General features: G+C 36.9%; 3 protein-coding genes across 3 annotated transcripts; 2 read left to right on the forward strand and 1 right to left on the reverse strand.

Moving 5' to 3' along the window:
• Positions 1-72: 72 nt before the first annotated feature.
• On the reverse strand, positions 73-5,491 carry LOC127794106 (GDSL esterase/lipase 5-like). The gene is made up of 5 exons (XM_052325000.1): positions 5,127-5,491; positions 3,438-3,556; positions 3,108-3,329; positions 1,623-1,884; positions 73-576 (listed from the first exon to the last, which is right to left on the reverse strand). The coding sequence occupies exons 1-5, from the start codon at positions 5,458-5,460 to the stop codon at positions 281-283; spliced, it is 1,233 nt and encodes a 410-aa protein (XP_052180960.1). The 5' UTR covers positions 5,461-5,491; the 3' UTR covers positions 73-280.
• Positions 5,492-7,400: 1,909 nt separating this feature from the next.
• LOC127795710 (suppressor of mec-8 and unc-52 protein homolog 2) lies at positions 7,401-14,863 on the forward strand. The gene is made up of 11 exons (XM_052327563.1): positions 7,401-7,599; positions 7,692-7,832; positions 8,592-8,641; positions 9,650-9,764; positions 9,980-10,028; positions 10,151-10,240; positions 11,245-11,313; positions 11,399-11,522; positions 12,744-13,099; positions 13,193-13,576; positions 14,247-14,863. Exons 1-11 carry the CDS (start codon positions 7,550-7,552, stop codon positions 14,529-14,531), a joined length of 1,713 nt encoding a protein of 570 aa, XP_052183523.1. The 5' UTR covers positions 7,401-7,549; the 3' UTR covers positions 14,532-14,863.
• Positions 14,864-19,518: 4,655 nt separating this feature from the next.
• LOC127795704 (uncharacterized) lies at positions 19,519-24,772 on the forward strand. Its single transcript, XM_052327557.1, has 5 exons — positions 19,519-19,715; positions 20,630-21,534; positions 21,967-22,167; positions 23,876-24,071; positions 24,245-24,772. The coding sequence occupies exons 2-5, from the start codon at positions 20,674-20,676 to the stop codon at positions 24,427-24,429; spliced, it is 1,443 nt and encodes a 480-aa protein (XP_052183517.1). The 5' UTR covers positions 19,519-19,715; positions 20,630-20,673; the 3' UTR covers positions 24,430-24,772.

The following is a 24,772-nucleotide window of genomic DNA, read 5'->3' on the forward strand; positions in this document are numbered from 1 at the left end:
ATTATAGTTTGTTATTATAAATTTTTATTTATCAACATGAATATAAAAAAAAAATCACTTATATTATATTATATTATATATATATTTATATATATTATGAAAACTCCATTTACCTAACATCACACAATGCCCAAAATCATTTTTGTAACCAAGCATGCTTCAGTGCCTCTTGGAAGCAATGCCAAATTTATGCTTATGCTGTCTCCGACAATATATCTTTTTCGTAAGAAGTGCTTTCACGGAGAGCAATTTTATTTTCTGTTTTTCCTAACTAAGCCGATCAATAAATGATCTGCTGGGCGTCTGGATCGTCGACGATGTCGGCAATGGTGAGGGTCTCGCCGGCGAAGAAGAGGGCTTGGAGGTTGTAGGGCCGGACGGCCGGCGGCGGTCCGGCCCACAGGGCCTCGGCAAACTGCTGGTGGATCCGCTCAGCGGGGTGGAAAGAGTCCCACCAAACATGGTCATCGGGGTGGTGGCAAAGCTGGTAATCAGTTAGCTTCTTGGTGCCTCCACAAGTGAACACTCCCCCAAATGGTCCAGTTCCGCAGCAAGCATTCACCCCGTCCTTGAAACCTGTTTCACAATCAAGCCCCATATGCATATGCGCATGCGCGTGTGCATGTGGCGCGGTGCCTTCAGAGTTAGAATATGAAAGCAACAGCTCAACCACATTAATTTGTGGCAGTGTTGTTTTTCTCAACAAAATAGTTTTGTACCGCATATATACAAGTGACTATGTCATCCGATTTATGTCTTAACTCTTAAGAGTTCCGAGCATTCGGTTATAGAGTAATTTGGTAACTAAATTGGATTAACCAACCTATATTTAACAAAATGAGCTGAAGTGAATTGAAATTTTATTAAAAAAAAAAAATTGATTCAAACAAAATAACCAAAAATAAATAAAATGAATTGAATAATCAAAATAAATAAATTTTATTTAGAATTTTCAATGCTAAAAAAGTTCAGTAAGAATATAAAACATTTTACTAAGTGCAATAACTTTGATAGACAGGATTTTAAGTCTATTATAGTGGTAATTCCGTAAATAACCTAAAATCTAGTGGTATTTGTGTAAAGTAATAGTATATCATCAGTTAATTGGATTAGTAATCAGTATATGCTAAAACCAAATTGAAACCCATATTTTTTTATATAAAAAAAAATGAACGGAACCAAACTTAATGAAAGAAATTAACCAAATTAGCTGAAATTAATTGGTTTAAAAATTCTATTTTTAATTGAATAATGTCACCCCTATAATTGTAGGAGTTTTTCATTTTATTTACTTTTGTCTTTATATATCTACAAAGTCTTTGTATTTTATCTTGCTCCAAAAGATATTAATCTTTTTTCTCACATTTTCAAACTATTTTCTATTCATCGCATCTCATATAAGAGGCACTACCCTAATCTTATAATAGGTAATCTCATTTTTAATTTTATCCCTTTCTTTATCATTACATTATACATTTATCATAACACACTCAGTTTAGTTATATTAATATAATATATATATATATGTTGCACTAGTGGTCTTCAAATTGTCTGCCATTAATTTGTGGGTCACAAACAAAATATTTTAGAATTGAGGAATATATATATATATATATGCATACCGTAATTTGATGGATTATTGACTCTGTCCAGAAGCCAGTCGTAGAAATTGGAGTTGCAATACTTGAAGCCCTTTAGAAGATGCTCCAGGTTAGTGAGGACAAGCTTTAGAGCATTGTTATGTGCTAATGCCAAGGAGCAAGCTTCTTCAAAGCAGTCGCCGCTTTCTTCGCCTTTAGGGTTCAAAGCTCTTAGTGCCGGCAAGCAACCTAAAGGCGACAGGCTTAAGAACCCAAATTTTCTGGCACCCACCTCATATAATTCCTACATCATCAGCATTAATCATCTACACAAAATTACTGACCAAGCTTATTCTACAATTTAGAATGGTTAATTTTTGTGGGCGAGCATTATTCAGTAAAAATTGAATTTTCGAATCATATCAATAAATTTCGATTAATTTTTTGGTCAATTTAGGCTTTAAGTTTTCAATTTTTTTTTATATTTTCTGTTTTGAAGATTATAATTTACTATTTAAGGGAAGAGACTTAAATAAACCAAAATTTATGGTTATTTTCAAAATATACCCCTATATTTTAGGCTATTTACAAAATTATCACTAAGGTAAACAATGTCTGACAATAATTACACTTTAGCAAGAGTTTAGGTTATTTTTCATAAATTTAATTATTTTAATTAACGTTTGTCATCATTTGAACTATTTTGGTTAGTTCCGATTACATTGATTTTTTAAAATTTTGGTTTAGTTAGACGTTGTTATATATAAATTTGATTCAATTCCTAAATTGTTTTATAAATAAATAAATTTATCAAATGTTCACTTTAGGTGCAATGGAAAAAAATTCACTTAAAATCGCCCAATGCCACTAAAGTAATGTATAAACTGTTATAAAATATAATATTATATAAATAAAACTAATAGTACAACAGCATATATAAAATTGAATAGAGGTAGTGCACGAATAAAGAATTAAGGCATCTGTGACACATAGTGTCCTTAAAATAGATTCGCCTTCTCACCAAGAGCGCTAGAGATTGTTTAGGTATTTGTCTCTCAGATATAATGATATACAGATAAATTTTAAAGTTAACACAAACACTTTAAAATCTTCCAACAAACTTGAACAATAAGAGAACACTATTAATTAGAATATCTTTGTGTGTCAGAATGATTTGAAAGAATGCAATTTTCGTGTAGGGAAGACTATCTGTATTTTAAAAAAGTAGAAGGGCCCTATTTATAGGAGAAGGTTGTGAGTTAATGGTATTCATTTATCTTTATCTTTTTGGATAATTTTTAAGATAAATTGGGCATATACTTAAATTAGAATGGCAGTTTTGGGTATTCCAAATTGATCTCCGACTAAAAATAAAATTTACTTTGAGTTGATTAAAATAGTTAATAGCTTCCACTTAAATTTTAGTATTAGTATACCATAATAATGCTAATTTTGTTTCAATTTTCCAACATAAACTTATTCTTTGTACACACAAGCATTCCTTAAAATCGAGATTTGATTAATCACCTGGATTGCTTGCGTCAAGTTCCCAATGACCATGCCCACGTATTCTTCAGGGTGATGTCGAAGCCTCATGGTTGGGTTGCCAAGATAGCCACCCATGTAGTCATTGCTCCCAATGCTAATGAAATAAACAGCTTCCGATATGAGCTTCCTTGCCGCCTCTTCATCTCCCAACGCTTTTCGCACCTCTCCAAAGTGCTTCAACTGTGTCTTCAGATCAATTACCTAAAAGATTAATCCCACCAAATCCGTGGTTAACTCAAAAGTATCTATAAATTGCAAAGATTATTCTCAATCTTGCTCCGGGAAAACGATCGGTTTTGATTTTCTTACCAAACCCTGATTGGTTTCAGGAAGAATGCCAGCCCCACCGGAGGCGAAGTTTACACCGGCAACGTATTCAGCAGATGGTTCCAAGAACGGAGGAATTAAGGGCAGCTTCGCATATTCGGCTGTGCAAAAAAGGAACACACAACTGAGAGTTCAAGCTTTCAAATAAAAGCATTTGTATAGTACTTTGGGCTTGGGATGTGGGTAATATAAACTTAATTATTAAGGATTAGGAATGTGAAGTCACTCAGATCAGTCTCAAAATATGCCAAGAGTTTGATATTCATGTATGGTATGTTTAATATGTGACAAAGTGATACAATTATAACACTCTTGAAGATGCTATCAAACTTTAGTAAATTTCTAGACTAAAAAAAAAGTTAGCAATGGAGATTTGTTTTATGGGACAAAATTAAATAATAAAAACTCTGGTCGAAACAAATTTTAATTTGGTTGAGAAAATCAAAATTTAATGGGTCGCATATATATGATTCTTAATTTAAATATATTTAAATTAATAAATTTTAAGTTTTTTATGTTATATTTCAAAATTTAAGAAAAGAAATCCTAATAACCTAAACTCGTTTATGCAAATCATGAAATGAACTCTCATTTCACAAACACTATTTGTTTCTCATTCCCGTCAACCATCAACAAATCAATAATTTCTTTTTACAGCGGCAGATTAGCCATTTTTCCAAACTTCAACAATCAACAAATCAACACAATAATTCCTCTTTTGAAATGAATGAGTGAAATTAAGAAGTAATATAAAAAAATATTTAAACTATGAAAAATAAAATTTGAAGATACCCATCAAATATCCGTCGTTGGACAAAGTAAAAAATTAAACAAAGGCATAAGGTATACATATGCTCTCCAACTCTTCTCTATAGTCATTTGGTAACTTATGGACATATCATATTCCTCAACTTTTAATTTTACTGCAATCACACTTTATCTCTTAAATGAGTGTGTGAGATATATGTGCATTGTCAATGGGTTGCTGGCGAGGAAGGGGGTGGAAACAGAGACTGCCGACGAGGGAGGTGATGGGTCAATCGGCCAATGGGTGGGGCCAAACAGGGGCAGATACACATGTGAGCTGCCCTGGGCTGAAGCCCAGGGCAGTCCACAAAAAAATTAAAATGTTAATACAAAAGTTTGCCCTAAATTCATGTTAGCCCAGCCCCAGCCCACCCCTGGCCCAGCCCAGCCCACCCCAACTTGCTGGATCCGCCCCTGGGGCCAAACCAATGGGTGGGTCAATCAGCCGATGGGTCGGTTGGCCAAGGCGAGAGAGGCGATGAGTTTGTTGGCGATCCACTCATCGCTGCTTTCGCCTTGGTCAATCTACCCACCAAGCAAGAAAGAACCTTTCTTGATATCCGACGTGAGGAAGTTCTATCGATTGGTCTTTGCCCACCTTTCCACCTCCGACCTCTGTTTCCTCCCTCTTTTCTCGTTATCGACCTTTGTTTTCTCTCTTTCTCTCGTCGTCGACTTCTATTTCCTCCCTCTTCCCTCATCGACAACCCATTGACAGTGCACTTATATCTCATATGCACTTATTTGAAAGATTATGTGTATGACAAGGGGAGTAATCCACAAAGACCACAATCCAGACCCTCCCTATCACTATTCCGAGGAATAAGCAATGGTTTTAGTTAGGTGAGACGTTTAGTATTTTACCGATAAAATCTACAATGACGCGACCGTCGGAGAAGCGTCCGGTGGGGCCGTGAAAGAAGCCGTTCTGGCCGTAGGGCGCGTAGTTTGCTCGGTTCTCGGGAATGGTGTCGATGTAGTTATTGTTGCCGGGATCCACCGTGGAGTCGCCGAACACGAACAAGGGGCTGGCGCTGCTCCGCCCAGTCTCCGCCGCCGCCGCCCTCAAACCAAGCACTGATAGAAATAAGGACAGATACACCGCCAAGTAACTGAGTCTGGAGGGCACCCACCTCGCCATTGCCGAGAACTTCGCCGGCTGGCTATTCGTTTCGTTGAGGCACCTAATAATAATCATGCATTCAATTTAAGTCTTTGGGGGCGAATTTTCCAATGAATTGGTATGGACATATATGGATTAAAATATATTGAGTTTTTTTAAGCATCTTTTACTGAGTCTCAAGTACTGTTGAACTGCGCTTGAAGTTCATAACAACTTCCTTTGCTGGTACCATAATATAAAATAAAATTTTCTGGGTTTGAGCACATACACAAACATTAATTTGTGTGTTTATCTAATTTGAGTAATTTGTAAAGCATTACCAGTGTTTGGTAAATCTTTTAGTATACATTTAAATGGTAGAGATCACATTTGTGTCTTTGCTGTCAACGAGAAACCCAGTAGTGTTCTCTTTTAACACTTTTTGAGAGTATTTTCTCAGTAATATTATTAACGTACCCATGCTTATTTTATGTTTTGCATCTTTTTGTCGTGTTAGAAAATTCAAAAAATGTAAATAATATGACATATTTTTTCAACATATATACTTCACCAATCTCATATTTTGCTAGGGTTGGCCACCCATACCTACCTACCTTCCCTGATCATATGTGAAAAACACTCCTGATGGGTCTGATATATAGAGGGCTTGGTCTGAGGAGGTTCAAAGCTGGTGTGTAGTGTGATTCCATGGCCGGTTGATCTGCCGCATATTATTGAAAGAAGTGTGCTTTTTACAATGAATTTGGTTGGACGCGTATAAATGGGGAGTGCAAGTCCTATGTGAGTTTTGCCTTTATATGATTGTTATGACACAAAGTTGGATTGATTCCTTGGGTTTTGTATGATAAAAGAAAGGTAGTTGTCAGTTGTCGTCATTTATTATAGAGTTTCAACCACCCAACTACCTCTTTTATCTTTCTTTGATCTTATCGCTTTTGTCACTCCCATTCGCTTAAACTTCATGCCAATTTCCAAAACAAAAGCTTCAAGTTTATTTGTTAAGTAATATCATGCAATCTAATGATTGCTGTTTTTTTTTTTTTTTTAACTTAACTTGTTCCCTTGTGACCTATGACGAATAAACCTAAGTAAAATATTTTTAACCATATATAAATAAGAAATTAGTAACTTAGATTAATAGGGGCAACAAGGTTAGTGCGGAAAAGGTAATGAATTGATAATATCTCTCTTGTTAGATTGTACAAAAATATAAAAATGTCTTAAAAATGATTTTGAGGTAAGCTTTTTATTGTTAGGTTACTTGTATTATTCATGATATATTGAGAAAATTTTCGTTTCTCCATTCTTAAGGTGTGTAAGATTGATAAAACTTAGTCTTGGGATGCCTTTTCTTGTGAAAGTCCCTGACACTTGGTCCCACGATTTTAAAACTTAGTTATGCTTTTATATTAAATAATCTTGTTTTTACGAAAATTATTTAAGAGTGAGTTGAAGTAACAATCTCTGTAAAGGGAAATAATGATGTAGTATTCATTTATTTAAGTTGATTGGGTAACACAACATATAATAATATATCATAAATAATTATATAAATAATAATTTAAAAAATTATGTCCACTAAGTAAACACGTTGAGGTAGGAGCAGCGAATATTTTTTGATTTTTTCTAAGAATATAAATATTTTTATGCAGTGCGACCATATAACGTAAATCGCTCGTATCAATCACATCACCAAACTATTTTGATAGTATATTTTTGTAAGTCATAAAAATAATTTTTTTGGTAATTTTTTCCAAAATAATGATTTTATTAATATTTTTTTGTTATAATTTACCTTAGAATTTCTCCCGTTGGAAAGACCACTCAAAAACAGGAAAGCCGGAAAGGGAATGAAAATAAAATGGGCCCCAAAATCTCTGGCTTAATATACTTTTCTGGGCCTTAATGTTGGGTTTGATGCAATGGATCAGAGTCGCCAGGCCCAGGCTTTCTGAAGCGGGCTAATAAGAGATTTAAGGAAAATAAAGGGGTATTTTCGTCATTAGCAGGTTTCTTCTCTTCTCTCCCTTGTGAGCGAGGACTCTGCTCTCGAGTCTCGACCTTACCCTCTGGAAGCTGAAAGCCCTAACGGTGACTCGATTTGTTTTCCCCACGAAAAGCTGAACGCTGTGTTTCTTCAGGCGATTCCTCCAAGAAGCATTCAATGTCGTCGTCCAAAAGAAACTACAAGGAGAAGATTATTCGTCGCAAGACGTTCGTTCCTCCTTTGCTCTGTTTTCTCCCTCTTTTATTCAAACAGTCTGTAATTTCTGCGTTTTGTGGGTTTTACCTTCCCTTTTGTGCAGGGACGAGAAGGCGGAGGAACCTGAGCAACCTAAGTATCGAGACAGAGCTAAAGAACGTAGGGAAGATCAGAATCCAGATTATGAAATCACTGAATTGGGCTCTTTTCATGCGGTTGCTCCTCCAGGGACTGTGGATCTTCGGTTTGTCCCATGCCCCATCCGTCTCTTTCTCTTCTGTTCTCGTGGTTCAATTTTAGTTCTGTGACCATAAATATGTAAAGAAATTTACTCATACCAGCATTACTGCTATTTCACTTGTTGAGTTTGCCTCGAGTTTGAGCGATAGGAGGTCAGTGAAGTCTTGGTGATCTATAGGCTGGAAGATTTAGAACAGTTAGGTTTCAATTTCAAAGTGTAATGTGTCTTAATTTTTGGGGTCTAATTGTAATATCTCCAATGTTGGTTAGTTTCATTAGCGTGTCCGCCTGTTCTATAAATAAGAGGGCAGGGGGCAGTTGATAGCAATCAAGATTAATTGGTGAGTTCTCAGTTTCATTTGTGATGAGTGCTGTGTCGTTCTTGAGAAAAGAGAGGCTAAGTGATAAGAATTTAGTCCTTGTGTATTCTTGAGGGAATGAGGGTTTTGTACTTGGGGATATAGATGAAGGAGAGGGCTTGATGTATTGATCAATTTCCTACTGAATAAAAGGCTGCTCTGTGGGTGTTGTACTACTGGATGTAGGTTTGCCTAAGGGCATTCCGAACCAGGATAATCTCGATCTCTTTGTGTGGTTTGATCATTTTAATTTATTGTTCTTGCTTATTCTTCTGTTATAACTGATTGTTCTTATTGTCTTTTTTATTCTGTAAGTGTGTAAGGATTTGATAGGAGTATTCTTCTTATGTGTTCCTGATTTGTAAGTCCTAACGACAACATCACTGATGTTTTCGGTTTCCTAGGTTGGCTGACGCCCACAAGCTATCCATCGAGAAGAGCAAGTATCTTGGAGGTATGTGTCCTGTAAATAATGCTTTTTGTTCTTGTCTTTGTAGGACAACCTATTGCTCACTTTCTATGAATGAAATTTTACTAAGTTCAATTCAATGTCATATTAATTATGGTTCTTTTTTTTGGGGGTTGTTTAATGATGGAACTGAAAGATTCAGTTGGTTAAGTACAGAGTTAAACGACATTTGAATTTACCCAAGTAAAATAAAACACCTTGCATGGACATATTATTTGTGGACAAAAAATTATTCATTTGCTTTTCATCTTCTAACCCACAGGATAAAAAAAGGTCTTCAATTCCTGAAAATTCTCCCTTTTTGTGGAGCTCCCTGTCCTTGTGGGTTGTTTCTTGCATACCTTAATCAAACACAAAAAGCTCCTTCCATTGTGTTTTCCTATGATTTTCCTTCTTTTATCTTTCTCTCCACCAAGCACAGATCCAAATAGCAGCGCTGTTCCCCCCCCCCCCCGAGAAGTAGCTTTAAGAAATACAAACATGCCACTTTGTGCTATGACAGTGGAAGATGAGATTGAGCGTGAACAATAAAAGTTGATCCTTTTAGCAAAGCTCTTGTCCAGCATGTGGATTTTATCCACTATCTCACATACCCTTCTCTCCCCCCCCCCCCTCCCCCCCTCTTCTGATTATGAGCAACAGTCTCTTCTGCTACATCTTTACCTCTCAGATGACTAAAAGATGGAAATTAAAACATCGTGATGGCCTACACATGTGGGAACAAGCCTGCAAGTAGCTACTGTAAAAGAATAAGTTGCTTGGACCAGCTTAAGCAGTTTGTATCACTAAAAATCTGATGGAGTATAGTTTTCCCTCCTTGGTTAGTTCCTCAAAGGCCCTTATTGGAATAAAGTTACTATCAAACTCTTTTCACTGAGATTGTATACTGTTGATGCTCCTTTCTTATTTATCTTGATATGGGAGTGATATCTGCTTTAGCTGTCTTTTGTTCAACTAATTCTTTTTTGTTTTGGCTCAATCAATGTGATTCAGGTGATGTGGAACATACCCATTTAGTTAAAGGCTTGGATTATGCTTTGCTTCACAAAGTAAGGAGTGAGATTGACAAGAAGCCAGACGCCGGAGATGATGATGATGGAAAATCTAGGTATCTGAGATTGCTTAACTTATTTAAGCGTGTAAAATATTTGTGTCTATTTTGTTTTGCAATTTTTCCCTTATTTTATGTTCCATTTTGTTCCGTTTAAATATATTTGACTCACATTGCTTTTTAGGTGCATATTCCTTTCATAAAAAATTGAGCCTATATACTGTGTATTGATGATGCTCTCTCTCTCTCTCTTTCTCTCAATTTACTGATAGGGCTCCCAAGGAAGATCAACCAGTGTCATTTCGCACATCAACTGCAAAGGTAACATCTGAAGACTTGGATGAATCTAGTGGTTTCAGTTGCCATGATGCTACTCAGAGCATATAAATACGTAACTTCTAATGAAGAAAAACAATGGTGATTATCCTATTTGTCTGTTGCAGTCAGTGTATCAGTGGATAGTCAAGCCTCAAACAGTAATCAAGTCAAATGAGATGTTTCTTCCAGGTCGAATGGCTTTTATTTTCAATATGGTATGGTTCTTTCTTCCTTATATCATCATATACCTAATAGTTGTGTCCATGTTCCATTTCATTACTGATATTACTAACCTAGACTCCTTTAGAAAATGGGAAATTAATTGAGACAATGATCAAGACAGTTTAATTTTGGTCTAGACAAATGCTTTATTGTTTGAACGGGCCATGTGGCCCTTATGTGTGTTCATGTGTTGGAAAATTACCATCTATTTGTGAAGCTGCCTTTTGGTTTCTAGGTCCTTATTTTGTTTTGTTTCTTTCTTTCCTTTTCTTTTTGTGGTGTGCATACTGAGTTGTTTTAGCATCTATGTAGTTCCAACATTGTCCTCGCATAATATTGGTTTTGTTGCCTTTTGATGTAAGTGACCTTGGGCCTTGTAGAAGATAAGGCCGTGGATAGAAATGAATGTAAAGTAGTTAGAATTCATGTAGCCAACCCCACATAGTAGGATAAAGGCTTGACATGTTGTGGTAGATAACTGCCATGAGATATCGCCTGCCTTCTAAGTATCATACACCGTTGGTCCTAAGCTGGTGAATGTCAATCATCAGGTTGGTCAAGGGCTAGCACAGCTGATTGTTTTTGTCAAGTCAAACATACAAACTGTCTTTGAATATTGCTAGTGTGAGCCATGTCTCATGACACAAAATTTCATTATGAATGACTATCATGAGTTGATGCATTCTAATTAAAGTTATTTTTTTGGGTGTTGGATGACATCACTTATGAGAATGGTACTTTGCTAGTATAGCTGGCTTCGTTTCAGGAAGTCAGTAATACACAAAAAAGGTGGTATGTTATATGCTCTTGACTGCTTGGCAAATACTTTAAGGTAGTTGATATAGTTTTGCTATGTTAAACACCTGTCCTGGCAACCAACAAGTAACAACTGTACATAAAATCCTGTACTCCAAAAAACAAAATGAATCTAGAGGGAGTTGCACAAAGCAATTTGAGATTTTTTTCTTTAATCTAAATTCTCTTCCATGTATGTTAGGAGGGTGGGTTTTCTCATGATATACCAACCACTCTGCATAGAAGCAAAGCTGACTGCCCAGTCCCAGAGGTTAGTATCTTATTGGCATTTGTAAATGCAAAATTTCATTGTTGTGATGTTGCTGATTTAATATTGATCATTGCACATTTTGCAGGAAATGGTTACCGTCAGTGTTGATGGTTCTGTTCTAGATCGAATAGCCAAAATTATGTCATATTTACGCCTTGGATCATCTGGAAAGATTCTGAAGAAAAAGAAGAAAGAAAGAGAAGTGAAAGGTATGCTTTGCCCCTTTTTTTCCTTCATAAGTTCACCATCTATAAACCTTACAATCCAAAATGGGTGCCATGTCCTTATTCAAAACTTGTTGAATACCCATCAGACATTTTAAATACATGTTGTAGGTGCCATGTGCATGTCTGGTTATGAGAGCTTGATTGAAGTTAGGTCCACTCCTAAATGGAATGTTGAAATATCTACTATTCCTCCTGGTGTTTTCCTTGTTATCAGTACTAGATGTCTGTTTGTATTTTCAAATCATATTGTCATATGATGATTTTCTTTGATTAGTGACTTAATTATCTAAATTTGAGATTACTTAAGACTACTGAACTTAAATTTACATTTTATTTGTTTACATTTCTGGTGTAATGATAATCTGATTGGTGCAACAACAATACTCACAATCCTTAAGCCCACTAGGTGGGGTTGGCTAAAAGAACATAATTTGACCGGTGCAGTACTATTAAATATGTTCCTACGGGTTTTAGATGTGATGTTTATAGGTCAAGTTAATGGAAAAAAAAAAAACTTTTTTCTTAGTTGTAGTCATACTTTAACTGTATCCTTATTTTTTCCCTTGTTTATCCTGTGTTCATTTTGATATTAACGTGATACTTCTTGGTTTGCCATTTTAACTATGGATTTTTTCCCTTAATCAAAGAACTCTTGAGAAAACTTTCAGCACACTTGTGCTGTAAGATGTCCCCAAAATGCTAACTCCTCTGTAAGCTGTAAAAGGCATTTATATAAGGATATACCAAATCTGGTTGACATGAATATAAATGCACATAACAAACAGGGAGGAATTCAAATTTCTTCATGAGAATGAAAATCTGGCAAGTCCATCAAATTCTTCTCACGGTAAATATTCTGTGGAGTTCATGCAAGCATTGAATTCAAATTTCTTCATAAGAGCAAAAACTATGGTGAGTCAATTGAATGCTACTCCTGGTAAATATTCTTGATAATTCATGCATGCATTCATGTGATGCATGTGTGATAATAAAGCTATGTTGTCAACCATTTGGTATCAGAGGGTATTTTGATTTTTTTCCCCAAAGAGAACGAGGTAAATACAGCTCTAGAGTTCAACTTCTTATCTATTTGTGCATTTCTGGTAGGTGGTGATCTGGTTCTGTTTTTTATAAGCAATATCCAATTATTCCAACATCAGTAGTTTCCTTCTCTATATAACATATGCGTATTAAATCATGCAGGAAAGATAGCAGCTGTTGGCAATGAGTATTATGAAGATGAGAGGGTGTCAAAGCATGATGGTGGAATTGTAAAGAATCAAACTAGCCTAAACCCCCCTCCACCTCCCCCACCTCTGAAAAAGGTACAGCCCGATCCAAAAGAAAAGCAAGGCCCTGCAGTTGCCAGAGCTGAAGGCGATGACATATTTGTGGGGGATGGAATTGATTATGCTATCCCCAGTAAAGATATGAGCCAAAGCCCTATCTCAGAAGACATGGAGGAGTCCCCTCGCAATAGGGAAAAAACTTCCTACTTTAGTGGACCTGCTTATGGTCCGATCCCGCCCTCTGAACCTTCCCATGATTGGCAGCAAATGGTGAGTTATCTTGAACAAAAGTAGAGTACCTAACTAAGTGCTGTGAGTTACTCCTAATTTTCTCGGGTTCCATTTTTATTTTGACCTTTTCAGAGTGGATATGATGCTATGCAAGCACAGGCCTTAGCCGGTGGCTATCAAGCAGAGTGGCAAGATTACCACTATGCTGAGCAGCTAGCTTATCCTGAGCAATACCTCCAGCCAAACATTCAGGGTTATGATGTCCAAACAGGTTTAAACATGCAACAGGACCCACGCTTCATGACTCAAGAGGAGAAAGACAGGGGTTTAGGCTCCGTGTTCAAGCGTGATGATCACAGGCTTCAGCAATTGCGAGAGAAAGATGCTCGGGAGAAGGATCCAAATTTCATATCTGAGAGTTACTCTGAATGCTATCCTGGATACCAAGAGTACAACCGTGAGATTGTTGACAGTGACGATGAAGATGACTTATCGAAAATGGATATGGGTGGAAGGGTGGGTGATGTTTTGATCTTCAATAACTATCATGCATTGATGGTTTTATAATAAATTTTTCTTGCATGAGCATGTTTTAAGATCCAATAATCTTTATGCTACCTATTGGCTACCTAATATAATCCTCTTTTATCTGGCCTTGGACTAGTTGTTAATTGGAGGAAGACCTTCGACACTAGAAGTGTTGAGGTGAATAGGAGGAATAATAAAGTAGAAATTTTCATTTGAAAATAATTAAATTAAAATCACATCAGTCTGAGGTGATGTTTTGGTTATACATAACAATTGTGCATTGATGCTTTTATCGAAATGAGTTTTTCTTGCATGGTTTGAAAATGAATATATAAAAACTCTCACGAGCCTTATCTTCTTTTTTCTCCTTTTAAGAAATATTCATTTATTTGTTCTTCGGATAATCATTATGCGTTGATGCCTTTGAGAAATTAAGTTTTCCTTGCATGGCTAGCATGAATAAATAAAAGCTCTCATTGGCCTTTTCATTCTTCTTTTCTCCTTTAAGATAAAATTCATTTATCCGGTTATAGAAATGTAGTAGTTGTCCCAAAATTATTGTTTGTGCTTTAGGGGAAATGAACCTTTTAGCGGTCATGGTAGTTCCTCATTGGTGATTTTGATATGGTTAATAAATTAATATTCGATGCTGTTGCAGGCAAAGGGTCGTCTCCACCGGTGGGACTTTGAGACTGAAGAGGAATGGGCAAAATACAATGAGCAGAAGGAAGCAATGCCAAAGGCTGCATTCCAGTTTGGGGTGAAGATGCAAGATGGTAGGAAGACTAGAAAACAGAATAAAGACCAGAAACTTACTAATGAGCTGCACAAGATTAACAAGATACTTGCCAGAAAGAAGATGGAGAAGGAGAAGGGTGAGCTAAATGATGATGGGGGCATCTATGACGATGAATCACATCCAGGTAAGAAGCTTAGGATATAAAGTTTGGTAATGAGGCCCACAAGATTGACGAACATACTAGACAGAAAGAAGTCGGAAAGAAGGAAGGGTGAGATAGATGATAACCGGGCTGGGTGGGGGGTGGGGGGGGTTGCGCCTCTGTGACGCATTGTCACATCCCAGGAAGAAGCTTTAGGTATAAAGCTTGGTGGATTGGTGACACTATGTATCATTGTATTTCCATGTGGTTTTTTCAAAACAGTGGGATTGGGAAGGTGGTTTGGAAAATTTTGAATTGTTTAGGCTAGGCATATGAACTGTCTCAGAAGTTTTTGTACTATCAACCATAAGGCAGATCCATTATTTGGGTTGGATGTATGTATGTATGTATGTATGTATGTTGCTTCTTCTCTCTCCTCTCTCTGTGTGTATACTCGACAATGAATGTTATCTCTTGGCCATGCCTTGTTCAGGTTAGTAAAGTCCACACAGAGCCTTCATTATCCATTTCCCTTTATATAACCCAGGCCCTTTCTAGAGCAAATCTCTTTTCTTTTGTTACACTAGTTGAGTATTCATGTTTGTGTGCAACTTTTGGAACATTATCTCAAGACTGGGCTTGAACTCTCATCCGTTGACCAAGTGAAGACCTCTGCATAACTTCTGAGCACTGAGATGATTTTCAAGCGGGTATGGTCCTTTAGTCAAGCGTTAAGCTCTACTATTTGATTTGATCTATCCTCATTTAACGGAATTTAAATTAGTTCATGCATGGGGCTTTGTAGTTTTGTCTCCAACATTGTCTTTCTTCTTTCTTGCTCCCTTTTGGTGCTATATCGTTTCCAAACGTATTAGCTCTAGATCTTTTGTCCAGAGGTGCCCTCAAGTTGCCATGTCTTGATGATGGTCCTGCACCTTCTTTGAGGGTGGATGTTCCCAAGCCATCTCATTCCCTGGCTGACGAGAGAGAGGCTAGGTAACATTCTCAAGACATTTCTTATCAGCTTAGACCTCTTTTGTGTTGTTTGGAGTAAGGAACTTCATCACCATCTTATAAGTATTGGGAGTAGCTCGGAATGTGGTCAAATTAAACCTTTCAAGGATCATATTATTGGCAAATGGTGCATTGACTATTATGAAGTCTAGCTCTTTCGTTACTCTTCTTGACTTGGATTTTATAGTAACCAAGAGTTGAATCATCCCTTCTGTTTGTACTATCCTTCCATTAAATCCCACTAAAGGGACTCAAAATTAGACTTAGTTGTTCCATGGTATATCCCATGTTGAGAAAAGCTCGCCGATTCAAAATCTCCAAACAGTTCCCCATATCAACCAAAATTCTCCTAAACTCCCACCAACCCATGAGTATCAAGATTACCAACGGATAATTATAGTTGGTTTGAGATGAGAGGTCCTTATTGGAGAAGATTATGGATCCTTGGGATCTTCCACTCTTCCTAAATTTTTGGGGCACTATACTCCCCGAGATTGTTCTTCTTAGCTCCAATATATTTCGAGGGTCGGGACCCCCAACCAAAGTGTAGAAAACTAGGGGATTCTTCAATCATCGTTTTCCCTCTCACTAGGGTGGAGTATAAGTCTAGTCTAGCTGGATCGGACTTTGTGCTAGGAAGGATTCCTCCCTCCCCTCTCGTTTCATCTCTACAGTCTATCCATTCTAATTTCTAAGTAATGAATTGTCGCAAGTACCTTCAATTCATCAAGTCTTTGATTTCTTCCCTCAATTGCTTACATTCCTTGATGTCATGCATGCGATCTTTGTGGAATCAACAATATTTAGCTTGATCTCTTGTATTCCTTCCCTTCTATGGCCATCAATATTTCGATTCTCGGGCATTGAGAAGGGTGTATCTCATGGGGCTCCTCTGGAGGTTAGGCCAACCTTCTCGGTTAGGTTTCTTCCCTCATAAAGGTTCTACTCGACCTTTTTGTCTAGTAGATTTCTTTTTCTTGTCCTTATTTTTCGTAGTCTCTATTTTCTTAGCCCAGTGTACATCCTCAACATTAATGTACTTAACAACCCTATCAAGAACGTTCAGGAAATAGAATGGGGTTCTTCACAAGTAAGTTTAATAGCCTTTCACCTTTTAGGTTGTTTTAGAAGGCCACGATAGCAATCTATCGATCAAAGTCCCTTATACTAAGTGCTTTTAAGTTGAACCAGGTAACATAGTCTTGAAGGGACTCGTCGTGTTATTGCTAAATGTTGACTAAGGTCATAGTGTTCTTTCATACCCGTCGGAAAAGGTAAAATGAGCAAGAAGTTGATCTTTAGCTCCTTGAAATGAGTGGATTAATTGATTTAGCAATGCCGAATACTAATATCAAACATTGCCATTAGGGATGACAATTGCAACCGAAATTGTGGGCAACCGAACTGGTCAACGCGGTTAAAAACTATTTGACTGGATAATGGTTTGGTTTGGGAAAAAACTGCATACTGTTTCACTAGGTATGGTTTGATTATGATTTTTACTAAATTCAAATCGAAATCCGATCCGAAATCGAACCGAATATGTGAGTAACTGAATCGAATATACATAAATATAATATATATATTTATTTAATATATTATATATACACATAATATATATATTGACTAATGCATTTTTTTATAAGTATTTTAACTAATGCATTACAAATATATAAAATATTTAACATTTATAAAGTAATTAACAAATAAAAATAAAACCTAATCTTAAATTATTTTATTTTTATCAATTAAATAATTATTAATAAAAATATTTAATTAAATATTTAAAAAAAATAAAACCCGATGAGTATGGATCAAATTAAAAAAATCATGATTAAAACTGAAACTGAACCAAAACTGAATGATTTAGTTATGGTTTTTAATTTTTAAAATTAATGAATAATAATTTAGTTTTGATTTTAATAGTTTAAAGTTAATTTAGTCATGATTTTAGTAAAAATTAAAATCAAATTGAATCATTCCCAACTCTAATTGCCATCAAGCTTTGCTGGGGACGCTCTACAGCACATCCTGTTCGAGGCTGTTGAACCAACATGTGTAAAGTGAAGAGCTCGATGTGGTCGAGCAAATCTATGGTTCCATCATAGAGTTTAACCGTTGGAACTCGAAATCTATCGGGGGAATCTTGGCCATTATTGCTCTGTTCAGGGGCTCACTTGGTCCATTGCCTTGAGTTTCTTTCCATTCTGCCATGCACTCTATTTTCCTCTCTAGATGCCAGAGGCATCTTTTTTGCGGAGTGATAACCTTCATGTGTCTGGAAAATATCGACCCTTCACTTCCTGACTGTTGCCTCTCCTTCTTAGAAATGGGGGATTCTTTCTTTTTGGTGCTGATGTTGATCATGGTGCCTTGAGTCGAGTTCTCTATTTGATGACCTCTTTTCTTGTGAAAGGTGGAGTTGCTCCCTATAATGATTATCATGATGTTGGGAGGGCTAAATCTCAATGTTGTTACCCTTGTCCCCTGTTATTTAAGGAACATTGTTAACAATTCCGTAAGGTGCTGCACTTGATCTTTGAGTTGAGCTACTCGATTTGGAAGGGGGGTTGATTCCCTTGCTGCTTGTGAGATGAATGATTAAGCACAATGAGGATCTAAGCCTCTTTGTGGCTCGGATTTGGATGCTTGGTTCCAACAGTAGCTGGGGCTCATTGTAGAGGCATGCTGTTGGAAGAGCTTGGTAATTGCTTGATGGACAAGTGCGTGGCCATCAAGGTTGATCAAGTATGAATTGAAGTTGAAATGGGCCCCACGGTGGGTGCTAAAATGACGCGGTTGAAAGATTGATCACCACTCAATTTGTAGTTTTCTAGTTCGAGATTGTCCTAATGCTTGATGGACAAGTGCGTGGCCATCAAGGTTGATCAAGTATGAATTGAAGTTGAAATTGGCCCCACGGTGGGTGCTAAAATGACACGGTTAAAAAATTGATCACCACCCAATTTGTAGTTTTCTAGTTCGAAATTGTCTTAATGCTTGTCGAGGCTAAGCATGTCTGAAATGCTCTTATGAGACAAAATGAGAGTATGGTCTCGTCTCTAGTAAATCCTTGGTCACTCAAGTTAGTTACTATTTAAGAATGACACAACAATAATGTAATTAGAGTATAAGAAATGACCTCTCTCACTTGTTAGGCATTGTGCATTTATACAGGTGTCTTGTACTAAAAAAGTAGTCTAGATAGGACCTCATGATCAACGAAAATAAAATTTGTAAGTTGGTCCTAGAGAGTTATTCATGAGCCTTATTTGTGCTTTAGAAAGGTGGTGGTGGACTAAGAGATGAACCAAGTACTTGTTGGCTTTTTTTGTTCCGAGCCTAACTCTTGAGTTTTGAGTCATGTTAGGTTTTGCTCAAATGCATATTTTTAATTTTGAATATATTTTTATTTATTGTTACTTTTAAGCAAAACTATTATATTACTCGTGTTAGACAATAGTATGTTGTTTGATGCGGGCTTATAAGGGGTGTGGGTCCCACCTTCTATGGGGCCATGTCTCCCTCAATTTGTTTATGTCGGATAAATGTTATATTGTCTTACACGAGCAATAAATTTTTTTTGAACTTTTAAGTCCAAATAAAGAAGATTTTTTTTTGTTATTTTTATTTGGCAAGTAAATTTTGTTCTGTAGTGAAAAAAAATATTTGTTTTATAAATCACAATATCAAATGTATTTATAATAAAAAAGAAATAAGAGATATTTATATTCCGGATGAGTTATAAAAATATTGCCCATAAAAAATGTTCAGGCGAGCTATAAATTTATAATTCTACGGGCTGAATCAAGAAATTAAATTTGTTAGGTATTTATAAATCAAATAATAGTTGTGAAGAAGAAGAAGAAGAAGAAGAAGAAGAAGAAGAAGAAGAAGATTAACATTAATTTGGTTTAAACAATTCCATTAATGCAAAACATCCCAATCCCCAATTGGGATGCGTGATTTTGATTGGCCGGGAGAAAGCGTGCGACTAAATTAACGAGCATGTGCATATATATGCCTGTTTATCTTTTAATTAATCTTTTATGGCTGCGCGTTTTGGCTCTCTCTCTTCGATTTTCGTTTGACCTTCAACTTGCAAACTCCTCCGATCCACAGGCAACCTCCGTTGTTATCCATAGATTCTTCATCTATCTGTTGTATCTAACCACGAGGAAAGGAGAGAAACGAAGACGGAGATTTGACGCTCAATTTCTGAGACACCAAAGGTAGGGCAGATTGATTCTGTTCAATCCCTCCTCTCTGCAATTCCTTCTTTAGATTGCTTGTTTTTTTTTTTTTTTTTCTCCGTTCTTCGGTGTGATATTGTGATTTCTATAGTTAAGTGTTCCTTGCTGCTATTTTTGTCCTCCTTGGTTGGGGATAACGCTAGCAACCTGAATTCGAGGGTAGTTGATTTCAGTTTGGCTTCTCTTCGGCTGCCTGAAAGCCTATTGGTTGCCGAAAGGCGAAGCCTCAAATCGAGATTCGTTTTCGTGAAATTGTTCACTAGTGGAGGCTAACGCACGCAATCCTGTTTCTGATTTCTATTTCTTTAATGTTTGCTTGTGGTATTGAAGAGTTCGTTTAATTGTATCATGAAGTCTAAGGTCAAGGCCGGGTTAATAAATGCTAGGATGATCATACAAGGTTTTTAAGCTACAAAGTAGTAACTCCTAAAGTTGTGTGTTTTGGAACTGGTTATCCTATACAGTGGAGTTCCCAAATTGGTAATCTCTATCAAAGCAAACGCGAGGATTATATCAGTCAGGTGGCCAAATCTCCATTCTACTTGCTTTTGTCAATTAACTGCTTATGTAACGAAATCTCATTGTGAATCACTCATAACAGTATCTAAGCATCAATATCTTGAGATCCTTCAGCGACATCAATAGTAATAGGAATGGTAAGTCAGGGAGAGATTTCTATGTATTGGGAAATAAGGATAAACATTTTAGTATGTTGTATGCTTTTACCCTAGGAGATGCACTGTTTGATAAATGGGAACCTGCTTAATGCTAATGTTCCATTTTTATACTTTGCGTGTCATGTGTAAAGTGTGAACCACACTTGAGAACTCCAATTTTCTTGCTTCCCTTCCTTTCTAATTACTGTCACTGAGATAACTGTTTTCACAATGCAGAAAATTAGCTAATTCCAGACAGTGGATGTATGTAGCACAAATTTATGGCTAAACCTGGAGGACGAGATTCATATTCCTCAATTTCTAAGTTATCAAAGGAGAAGAACTTCCAGTACGTTGATGATTACACTGATTTTACTTGGACTGTGCCAGAGGCCAATAATACGTGCTCCTCAGGCTCAAGGTCCTTGAAGCATGAATGCCCATATCAATATCCCCATGAATCTGAGGACATTTTGGAGGGAGGATATAATTCTGGTGAAGATCTTTCTAGTTCTGAGCATCAGCCTCCGGAGGTGAACCTGAAAAATGTCTTAAGCGGGTTGCTTGCAATTGTGACTGGCCAAAATAAAGGTTCAGGTGTCAGTGGAGCTCAGCAATTCTCCAGTTCTGATGTTTCATTTCTTGGCTCTGCTGAGAATGGAGAAACTTTCTTGCATGCTTCTGTCTACACACCGAGTGCTCCACCGCTTCTTCAACATTATGGATGTGGTATTGACTATAGTGCTTACAAAGAGGTGCTGGAAGCTGAACCCCCAGAATGGCTTCCAGACAGTTCTACTACAGTTTGCATGCAATGCAATGCTCCCTTCACTGCTCTGACCCGCGGCAGACATCATTGTCGGTTTTGTGGAGGGATATTTTGTAGGACATGCTCAAAGGGGAGATGCTTGATGCCTGTTAAGTTTAGAGAGAGGAATCCACAGAGGGTGTGTGATGCCTGCTATGATAGGCTTGATCCTTTGCAAGGTGTACTAATCAACAGCACTAGCAATGCTGTGCAGGTTGCCAAGAATGATGTGATGGATTGGACATGCACCAGAGGTTGGCTGAATCTACCTGTGGGTCTGTCCATGGAACATGAAATATATAAATCTTCAAATACATTGAGGAGTTTCTGCCAGGTGCTGGTTACATTCACAGTGAAACCATCTTCCAACAATGGCTGGTTTTATTTACTCTAAAATCATATTAGCTTCTTGTGCCATGCCATAGACCCTTCATATTAGAGATCAACTAGTCAACATTCATTCCAACACCCCCCCCGCGCCCCAACACACACACACACACACATCTCCCCCAGGGCCCTCCCACACAGAGGCGTTCGTCCACATACTGGACACTTGCCACTTGTGGTAATTTTGGAGTTGGTAATTTACAGTATGAAACTGGGAGTCAAACTTGAGTTTAATTATCTGTGGATCCATTCTTTAAACTGGAAAAGTTTTATCCTAATCCAGTTAAGTGAAATTTATGTAGATTGTGTTTCTAAAAAATTATATACATGTTTATGTAGATGAAAGTTTCATATCGGAAAGAATTTTTGGAATGGACAGGTTGCCAGATTGAACCCTGAGAGATCCATACCCACAACAGTTCTAAAAGAAGCCAAAGGTTTGGCAATTTTAACAGTGGCTAAAGCTGGAGCATTAGTTGCTTACAAACTTGGCTCTGGGTTGGTTGTTGCCCGAAGGTCAGATGGATCATGGTCTGCACCATCTGCAATTGTTTCTGTTGGTTTAGGATGGGGTGCTCAGGTAAGCCTACCAATGCTTGGGTGTTTTTGAATTGATATGGTCTCTTCTAATATTACTAATTGAGCGAATTTTGAAATTAAGTAATATTCTTATTTGCTTTTATGTATAAATAATGGATGTAATAATTGTCAAGGAAAAAAAAAGAGAGAGAAAAGACATGTAGTGAACAAGAAAGTGCATATGCTGGGTAAATGAATTACATGACATGCATCTTTTCTCGATGGGTGCTAAGTATAACTCCATGAAATTCTTGTTTTCTAAGCTGTCCTGAAAAATAAAGACCATTTTAGGTTTGTTTTTCATTTTTTGTTTTCTCTGTCGTCATTGTTTTTAGAGCTGAGAATTCTGGAAACTCTAAAAATAACTTTGTTTACATGTAGTTTTCATTTACATATGATGAATATTTTGGAGACCAATAAAACATCTTCTCTCTCTTTTTTTTTTTTTTCAGTTCTTAAAATTGTGGTGTTTTAAGATCAATTTCTTGAAAAGAGTTTTTATATTTAATTCACCAAACTCATTGACTGGTTCCAAAACCAGAAAATAGTTTTGAAGCTATAATGAAATTGAACCCTTTCTTTCTCCATTTTGACTTTTCTCATGTTTGCTTTGCATAAGTTATATCATTCCTTTTTATCATTTGCTTCATATACTCTTATTTACCAAAAGCAATGCATGCTTATTGTTCTTCGTAATGTAAACTTTTTCTGTAGCTATGACTTGGTTCAGATAGGAACTGCAAATATAATTATTTTCTGTTTTGAGTGTCCCCTCATAGTCAATACTTCAACCACAAGCTTGGCACTGATAATTTTTGTAGCTCTAATATGTCCATTAGCACTTCCTTCAATTATTCTTTTTAGCCATCAGATTGCTATTGAACATTCTACACAACTTGACTTGACAATCAAGTTTCTCACACTTTTGAGGCTGTGCTAAAATATTCTTGTTTCACTTGCAAAACAATGATCAATCTTCTTTGTTACATGCAAAAGATCTGCATAATCATTTTGTTTACTCTGCTTTTAAAAGGCCATATATTGCAAAGCTGGTACCCAAAACTGAAGGTGTTGGAAGGGCTAGAATTGATGGTGTGTTTTGGCATAATTATAGTTATTAGACCAAACTGGATGCCAAAATGGTGAAGTTCCCAAATCACCTTTCATTGGTAATCTATTTTAAACAACATTATAAAGCTTAATGTATTGCATTTCTTTATAGAATAATTCAATATATGTGAAGAAAGTTCCGACAATGAAAGATGTGGAGCATTGGGTATCAGTATCCTTTGTTCTTTGACAATTTGCATCGGTTGGATTCTCAGGATGCTTTTCTTCTGATGTTTAAGCATTCAACTGTGAGGCTACTTAAAAGTTTGAACTTAGATCCAGTGTTTTAGTTAACTTAGCTAAGTTTATGTACTTGTTCATTTCATTATGCATGAAGGTTTGGAATATATTTGTGCGCTAGGAATGTGTATGACATATATGTCTCGTATAATGAGGTGTTTCCTATAATGAGGTGAGAGGGATATTCTGTGTCACTAGTAAGATTTTGTGGCATGCACATTCTATTTGGCATGCTATAACGGGCTTCAGGCTGCATTCACTTCACTTATATACAGATGAATGTTAGAAACCGAGTTGTTTGGGTCAAGTACTATACCTGTCTCAGCATTGATGCCTTTATGTCATTGCTTATTTTGTAGGTTGGGTGTGAGCTAATGGACTTCATAATTGTACTCCATGATTCTAAAGCGGTCAAAACATTTTGTAGCCGGATGCATTTTTCTCTTGGGGCTGGTTGTAGTGTTGCAGCTGGACCAGTTGGAAGAGTGCTGGAAGCAGATCTGCGAGCTGGAGATAGAGGTTCTGGCATATGTTACACTTACAGCTGTAGTAAAGGTACTGAAGGATTTTGTACCAGTGGCTTTTTATTTATTTTGCTTACTCGCATCACTAGAAAGGTTTTTAGCAACAACTAACGTGAGAACGCTTTAATTTTTTAACTGGGAGAGAATCATTTCCAGATAGCTAGGTTTATGGGGAGAGCCTGACTGTTGTTAATAATTGGTCAGGTGCTTTTGTGGGAGTCTCGCTGGAAGGAAACATTGTCGCGACGAGAATGGATACTAACTTGCGGTTCTATGGCGATCCTTATCTCACCACATCAGATATAATACTTGGGACAGTGGACAGACCGAGGGCTGCTGAGCCCTTGTATGCTGCTCTAAAAGACCTTTACTTGAATCTTCAATGCTAGTTAGTTCACATTGACATTGAACTAGCTTGGAAAATTACGTATATCCTTGCTACCTGTGAAATGCCTCGGCTGTGTGTCCGTACAACATGGTTCAAGGATTGAAACGTGTGGCGTTGACAACATATTTTGTTTATAAGCCTAAACCATCCCTGGACCCACCATTTGTGCATGTTATGCTTGATTATTATACAGATTCACCTAGCACTAGCAGACTTGTATATCTAGCTGGTGTGTATGTAGATGTCACAATATCTGTCAATTTAATTGTGTATATACTGATTATGTACTGATGTGCTTTCATCCGTTAAGTGACATTGGTTGGTACCAATCGTGCACAACCCAA

Source organism: Diospyros lotus, chromosome 2, assembly GCF_014633365.1.
Source record: "Diospyros lotus cultivar Yz01 chromosome 2, ASM1463336v1, whole genome shotgun sequence".
NCBI classification, from domain to species: domain Eukaryota; kingdom Viridiplantae; phylum Streptophyta; class Magnoliopsida; order Ericales; family Ebenaceae; genus Diospyros; species Diospyros lotus.